Here is an 8,236-nt window from a genome sequence, read left to right on the forward strand (position 1 = left end):
TCATTGCATCCTGGGCCACTGCCAGTGATCTTGACTTTTATGACTCTGGAAGAGAGAGTAGGGCTTTGTGCAATTCTGCCTCACTTAAATCCATTGCACCAGCATGTCAAGGCATCACGCCTTGATGTCATTGGTTCTCTTTGAAAATGACGGATGAACAATAACAAGCTTAAATAGGCTACTGTCATTATAATTGAAAAATTCCATGTGAAAAATTGGTGTAAAAGATATCAAAATGACATATGTCCAGAAAAAGAGTGGGTTGTGTTGTAATAATGACAGATAAACTATAGACAGCCTGCTTGCTGCACTCATATCCTGTCAATAGATCTAGAAGACAGCCCTCAACAGGTAAGGATGACTTCCCTTACCCTGCTCTGGAGTGGATTTATGAAAGGACATAAAGAAAATTTGCACAGGATAATAAATCCTGTAGTTTGCAAATTGCACATCGAGTAGAGTGCCCACTGAGAATAGATCCTTTGAAGTATACACAAAGTAAACATAAGTATTGGTCATTGTGTCAGAGTTGACAGCAGGAATGGTCAGCTTCGTCCTTCCTACTTTGGTGTGATTTCTTGCAGGATTTTCCAAGGCTAAGTTTAGAGTAATTTGAATGGCTTGGTAGCAGGGTGTATGGGAGTTGGAAGGATGGGCATGGTAGAAATGATAGGAGTCAGAAAAACAAATGGAATAGGGAACAAATGTTTTTCTCCAGTCTCAAAAATGCTCATTAGGAGATGATAACTCTGTTGGAGGCACATTACATGCAACCTGAGGAGGGCAAGAGGTGAATGGAATCTAGTGTCTGAAACCCGGCTAGAAGTGAGAACTGGAAACTACTTTTTAAAATAGGAAAGTCAATAGGTTTTCTTAGCCCCTGAAGACCTTCTCTACATAGAGTAGAGTTGTGGGCCTGATTAATAAAAGAGAATATATCCAAAGGTCTGTTGGCCAAGTTGTCTCATTTTAAAAGAGCTATAACACTTTCCTCAGGGATGGACAGTAGCAAAAGTAAGAGGTGAATGGCAAAAATAGAAATGGTGGTGGAGGCAGCAGTAGAGGAGGGAGAGGTGCAGCAGGGCAACAAAGTGTTAGTGAGAACCTTTACAACCATGCTGACCTGCACCTAGATCAGATAGACAGACACATAGACACACAGAAAGATAGACAGAGACAGAGAGAAAGAGAGAGACAGAGACACAGTCCAAGAGACAGAGACCATTGAAGGGAATAAGATCCAAGCACCATTTAGTGGAAGGGCTAATGCTGAGCAGCCATGATGTATAGAATCATAATACAGAGAAGCATACCTGGACCCTGCCCTTCATTGGTACCAAATCATATGGACCATGAATATCCAAAGGAAAAACTTTCCAATGATTCTAAGTCCTTTCCCTGCTTGAAGACATTTTAATTCCATGGTGATAGTCAGTCTAGACCAATCATATAAGTCCTTGGGGAAGCTGAGGTTCGGTCCATTGACTGACTCCCTAGCAAGTCAGTGTTCTTTTCCTACCTCAGATGGAGGTTGAGAATGCTTGTAGTTACTTTTGCTGGGTAAAGGGGGGACCTATGAGAGGGGAACCTTTTCTGGTACCAGTGCTGTCTGCGTGCATTGTTCTTTATAGAAAACTTGTTCCTTGTTCTATTCTAGGGACTCAGCCTAGATTGGTTGTAAACATAAGGATAGGGACAGAGATAGAAACTTAACCCACGAGTTCATTAGTTTAGGAAACTTTGCCTCTAGCAATGCAAATCAGCATCTTTGCAACTTAGTGTTAGAGAATTGCCTAGAAAATACAAAGCAGTTAAGTGACTTGCACAGGGTCATGCAGTCACTATGTTCCAGAGTCAGGATTTGAGCCCAGGACTTCTTCCATCCACCATGTTTCGTGTCACAATGAGCCAGAGAATATTGATGATTGAGAAGATTCCAGTATTAAACTCAGGTCCAGCTGCCTTTCCAAGGTAATATGCATCACAGAATTTGACCCAAATCCAGGGGAAGTTAGGGGCAGGTGGGAGGGACAAGAAGAGAAAGAAAAAGAGGGAAATTGAGTGCAATCCCTTTTCATAATTTTTGAGCCAGTTTCTATGAAATACAAGTGCTCCGTTTTACATTGGAGCATTATAATAAAACAAATATCGAATATCATAGATTAACATTTTTAAATTTGTGCAGATAATAGCTCATCTATTGACTGACTCACTAGTTGAAATAAATTCATTCTGAAAGGCAAAAATCATTTTACAATATGTTCATATATATTATGTATATATTATGTATATACATATATTACAGATTTATGAATGAATTATGAGTTTTGGTTTTCTTCAAAGAGGAGAATAACTTATGTTTCCATTTGAGATTATGTTAGCAACAAATGCCTATCTAATGTTAGCATTGTTTGTTTCCTTTTTATCTGTTGTTGGACCTTCTACAAGGCTACTTTTTCTAAACTACTACATTCCTCTCTAAAGACTTGACTTATAGAAGCTGTCAATTATGGTCTCAGGTTTCTCTCTTCCCTCAGCCTGCCACTCTCCCTCTACCTGTTGAATTGGGTGTGGGTTCTGTTTGGATAAGAAGGAAGAAGGCTTTGGGTTTCTATACCAATACACCTAGAGAAAGAACATTAAAATTTAAGAAGGGATTTCCAGGCAGTATAAATACCTGCACACGCCCTCTGTGTGCTTCAGAGCACTTATGATGTATATATGCAAGTAAAGAGAGTTGAGACAGCACTTTGTAGGATAAAAGCCTAAAGTTCTAATCCAAAAAAATAGCATTCTTTCTTTTCTTTCTTTGATTTTTGGGATGAGTTGCCAACCTTTTAGTTCAGCTGATAGCTTTGTACCTCTGAATTCTGAATCTTCTGCCACTCTGCCTCTGATAATGCATCACAGTGTTGCTGAATGCCTGCCAGCCTCCAACCATGCTACGAATGTGGTGTCAACAGGTACTAACTCTATTAATTCCAATAACATTGTTTTTCAGATCTAGTTATTTCAAAATTTTAGCTTTAAAACTTATGTCATTCTAAATTAATTAATAAAATTCAAACATATTTGAGGAAATATGGTAAATGTTATAGAGCATTACAAGTTAAAGCCAAAAAAAATGAAAATAGTTGCTAAAACACTCTTCTTAACCAAAAATCATGTTAATGAATGTATAAAGGAAAATTAATATGGGAAAGAAAATGCTACTTACTATAATTTGTAATTTAGGCAATGAAATTATTTTGGTTATTAATAAGTGAATCTGAATTTGTTACATCGTGACTGAGTAATTAGAACATGTGTAACCTGATGACTTTTAAAGGAAAACTTTTTTTGTAAAATATAACAAATTACCTAAATGAACTAATACTTTGGAAACTGCATCTAAAAAATATTATGTCTCATTGCTTTTGGAAACTGATAGGTTCTCTTAAGGATTTACTTACCTTTTTAGCTCCAATTACACTATATCCTTTTAAGTCCTAAAAATTTATCCCTAAACCAGATAAGTGAAATTGTTGTACAATATCCATGATTGTTTCTAGTAAATTTTGATGATTGAAAAAAATTAAATACCAATAAACTCATAAGTTTTTAGTAAAATAAAAAAAGAAAAAAGCTAGAACCAGTATATTTGTAGAGCTAATATGATAAACATTTAAAATTGTAATAATGAGTCCTAACTGTGGTCATTATCCTCCATACTCAATGAAGAAGAAACTTTTAAAATAAATTTTCTACATCATTGTTCTAGAATTGAACAAACCTTAAATAACTAAAATCGGATCATTCAAACAGATTATTAAAAAGCTAACAACTCATGGGCTGAGTATTGCTGATTTTTATTTTTATTGTGCAATATATTTATATTGTGTTCTAAAAAGTTGATCTATAAAGTGGACAAGTCCATGAGAGTGTAAATTGCCTATACTAACAATACTGGAAGAGTAGATTGCAATTTTCTCCTTTCTGAAATACATACAAAAATCTTTATTGAAAAGAAATAAACTTTTTTATGTAAAGACTGCTTACCTTTTGATATATAGACTATGTTTTAAATTTTCTGAATTTCTCAGAATATGCTTTTATGATAAAATTCATAGGTTGAATGTAAGTAGGTCAACAAATACATTATTGTCCACTGTTCATTTAAGGCCAATATACACTTAAAACTTTGTTGAAGGCTTAGATGTCTAGGCTCTGGTGAAATCATGTAACTATGTATGTATAATGAATTTCCTATGCTACCAAAAGTTCTCAAGATACAACATTTCATCATGGATAATTTTAGAGGCCAAATTAAAAGAAAATTTTATTAACACAATAGTAATAATGCAAGTACTGAAAAATAAATTTCATTTGGAGAAAAAAAGGACATAAAGCATAATTACTGAAACAGTTGACTTTTTTCTTGTAAAGCAATAATAGACCCCAATATATAACTATTCAATGATAAATATGGAGAAGGTAATATGCTGTGACTTCATATGCTGTAGCAATTTAAAAAGACCTTCCATGTTGCCTACTTGTGCATAAAAACAAATATAAAGCTGAGGCAATTATCCATATGATTAACTAGCTAAAAACTCTTTTTTTTTTTATATTACAAATTTATTTTATTTTCAGTTCACGGAACAAAACAAGCATTTCCATAACACAGGATTCTTGATTTGTTTTTGTCTTAATTCATTAAATGAACCTGTATGTCCCGTAATAATTTCATGTGTTAAATTTTAATGTAGTATACCTTATTCCTTCCTAAACTTCAATCAAAGGAACATAAAAATAAATGAAAACACAGAAGGTTAAGTTAGAATTAATTGTAAACATGACAAATATGTAATGAATATATTACATAAATGTGATTTTTTTTTATTAAAAAACATCCACATTTTCTCAAAAGCTTTACCAAACTGGTGCAAGTTCTGACTACAAATCTGAAAAGGTTTCAAATATGATTCCAGGGATGTACTGTTGCCTGAGGCCAACCTAGTTAAGTTTGGAGAGTCTTATCATCAGGCTAGCTACAGGGTGATGAATTTATCAGCCACAGGGCAAACATTTTTGGCCACAGCAAACTAAAAAAGACTGTCTTCTAAGACAGTCTACATTGGCACAGTAAACACTTGATGCTTGGAATAATTAACTATTAATGAGAAATCCTTTTGCTTTTACCAAACTAAAGCTTTGTAATTGGCCATTATCGACAACAAAATATTTAGGCATCAAATTTTGTGTGTATGTGTGTTTAATTACATATTTTCCTAGGCCATAGTAAGGAATTTAAATTTGTCAAACATTATTTTAAAATGAGTTAGATTCTATATATTAGTTGAAAAGGGAGAACTCATCTATGCTGTGATTTTTTTTAAATTCAGATATTTAGGAGAAGACATTTAATTTTAGGTGAAAAGAGAGGAAGAATGTTCTTAGCTAATTTTTAAATCCCTAAACTTGACCTCAGTTTGAATTTTCTTAATTTTAAACTTTGTATTATCTTTCACATTTTTAATTTTTTTAAAAAAAGATTTTAGTATCGTTATATTAAGGGAAATCTAGCACCACAATCAGCATGTAAATAATGACAAATAAATAATATCAAAATTATAGCAACAGATACATTAACCTACAACATTCTGTATTCCTTCTTATGATGGTTTCTGGTCTTCCAAAATTTGATAAGAATTTTGTTAATGTGTCAAGCATGATAGATTGGAATTGGGATTTCATTGTTCTAGGGGTTCCCAAGAAGAAAATCCCTTCTACCAATGCAGATCCATGCATTTTCTATACTTTATGGACTTAGAGAGTTACCTGGGATGCTGAAAAGGAAAGGAACTTGGCCAATACCCAGCCAGTATTTGTCAGAGATGGGACTTGAAGCTGGTTCTTCTTGACTCTGAAGCTAGCTTCCTAACCACTGTATAACTTTGACTTTGGCAAATACGATAAAGTTCTCAAGTTGCATATTCAAGTCATAGGAACCTATTATTGATTTTGAATGAAGCAATATCTATCCAAGTAGCTGCTTCAACTATCAAGGCCAAGCTACTCAAGACATTTTGGGACTACCTTGAATAAATTTTGGAAGACTTTATAACCAGAATGGTATAATTGGTCAGTTGTGTGGGTATGAAGATTATAAGCAAATTATAAGTGTAAATACTCCATATACCACTGTGTCTAATAAATTAACCTTAATGGAGTTTTGTTTTGGTTTTGTTTTTTTTAAATTTTAACATCAGGCTTTTGGTTCTTGTTTGTTTGGGTTTTTTGTCTGTTTGTTTTTTCCTAGTATAAGTTGTACATGTTGAGTTAGTTTACTAAATTACTTTTATAGGAAAATTTTGTAAAAAGGCCCAGAAATCCAGTTCACTTTTTTTTTATTGTAGGACATTTTAATTACCATTCAATTTAATAGAAAGAAAGATTGGTTTATGACTTTTCCTTGCTAAATGAAGTTTACTACATGTTTCAATTCAGAGTACATATTTTAGGGGATCTAGTTATCAAAGAACCCCAGAAATCTCTCTATGAGGCACTTTCATCTAAAAGGTTGCTGGATAACTTGGCATTACAGTGAGGTTCTAGTCAAGTAAGACTTTTTACTGATTATCATCTTTGAGAAATGGAAATACCTTATTCTGTGTTATTTACAAGAGAATTTCATCCAAATCAGTAATGATTAGCAATTAACTTTAAAAAATAATATAACATAAAAATACATATGAGATATATATATATATATATATATCTATTTCTGGGTTGAAAAGAATATGTCTTGAATCCTCATACATTTTCTTACCAGTCCCGTCTATTTTGTCTTTGATCCAAACTCCTAAATTTTCGCACATGCATTTCTCCATGACAACTTTTGGAAACACATCAGCAAGCCTTCATTATTCCGTTCCTTCCTGCCATTATGGAAACCAACAGTCTACCTATGGGGTGATGACAGGTAAGAGAGTATATTTTTTATCTGATGAGTTTTCGGCAGACTGCATTAAGATAGAGATTAAGATTAAAGATATCCAAAATTACTAGGCGAATTTAGTTTGGGATATATACCTGGAAAGAGTAGTTATCACCTGGCAAGAGTTCTCTATATTTTCTAGTATTTAGAAAGACATTACTAACATTATGTAGCAACTCCTTGAATAAGAACCAAAAGGAATTACAAATCCATAATTTTTCCTAGCTTCGTCTCTCCAAAGATGAGCAGAAATTGGAAAAGTAATATTAGAATATTTTGTTAATTGTCTTGTCTTACTCTGAGTTCATAGGTTCATAGAATTGAGGCAGTTTGGTGACAACATAGAGCACAGGATTTGGAATCAGGAAGACCTGATTTTTGAATCCTGCTTCAGATGTGTGTGTGTGTGTGTGTGTGTGTGTGTGTGTATCTAGCTGTGTGACCTTCTTCCTATGTATGTGCGACACTGGAAAAGTCATTTAACTTGTCTCAATTTACTCAGTCATAAAACAAGACTAATAATAGCATTTATCTCACAATGTTGTTATGAAGATAAAGTGAGTTAACATATGCAGTGTTTTGCAAATTATAAAACACTACATAAATACTAACTTTATTGTTACTCTACATCCAGAGGTCATCAATTCCGGATGTTCTTACTGCAGTCAATATATGAATTAGGGGAAAATATTTTAGAAAGAAAATATCTCTAGGTAGCCTTCTGCAGGCAGAAGGCTTAATAAACTTAATAAATATATCTTAAAGCTATATAAGTATAATATAATTTTTATTTTGGCATAATAGTTTTATAATAATTTATAATGTGTCAAATATATTTTGTGGTCTTGTTGTAAAGTTCTCCTAACATCTTAATTTTTTGGTCTGGAAGGCATCTTAGTTTTATTCTGAGAGTGCAGACCAGTCTACTTCACTACTCTACTCCACTCCTATCTTTTTGTGGGAGAGCTGTGCAGGATTCATTCCCCCCAGTGGGGTGGGACTTTCTCTCTAGTCATTTCTATGGTTGTGAGGCATGGGCTTTCAAAATGGGCCTTGTGGCAAAGGGTTTAGCTGTGACTTTACTCTGGCCAGTCAAGAGCAGTGATTACTAACTTGCTTTAAGACTGAGAGTACTCGTCTCTCCACCTCCACACCTAGAGAAAGTATCCTCTGTGCTTGGAAAAGCTGTAAGAAATAGATCGATAAATTCTCTTTCTTTCTTTCTTTCTTTCTTTCTTTCTTTCTTTCTTTCTTTCT

At 33.8% G+C, this 8,236-nt stretch overlaps 1 protein-coding gene across 2 annotated transcripts in view; it reads left to right on the top strand.

Annotated features, from left to right (window-relative positions):
- Positions 1 to 2,821: 2,821 nt before the first annotated feature.
- Positions 2,822 to 8,236, top strand: part of POU1F1 (POU class 1 homeobox 1) — a 25,021-nt gene continuing 19,606 nt past the window's right edge. Inside the window, exons 1-3 of one of the 2 annotated variants that reach the window (XM_027874185.1) lie at positions 2,822 to 2,963; positions 5,031 to 5,037; positions 6,900 to 6,964. In XM_027874185.1, the coding sequence (XP_027729986.1) occupies positions 2,822 to 2,963; positions 5,031 to 5,037; positions 6,900 to 6,964 (214 nt within the window). Of the gene's footprint in view, positions 2,964 to 5,030; positions 5,038 to 6,814; positions 6,965 to 8,236 lie in introns of both variants that reach the window. The other variant, XM_027874184.1, reaches the window with a different exon arrangement.

Source organism: Vombatus ursinus, unplaced genomic scaffold (assembly GCF_900497805.2).
Source record: "Vombatus ursinus unplaced genomic scaffold, bare-nosed wombat genome assembly UNPS02014805.1, whole genome shotgun sequence".
Lineage (NCBI taxonomy): Eukaryota > Metazoa > Chordata > Mammalia > Diprotodontia > Vombatidae > Vombatus > Vombatus ursinus.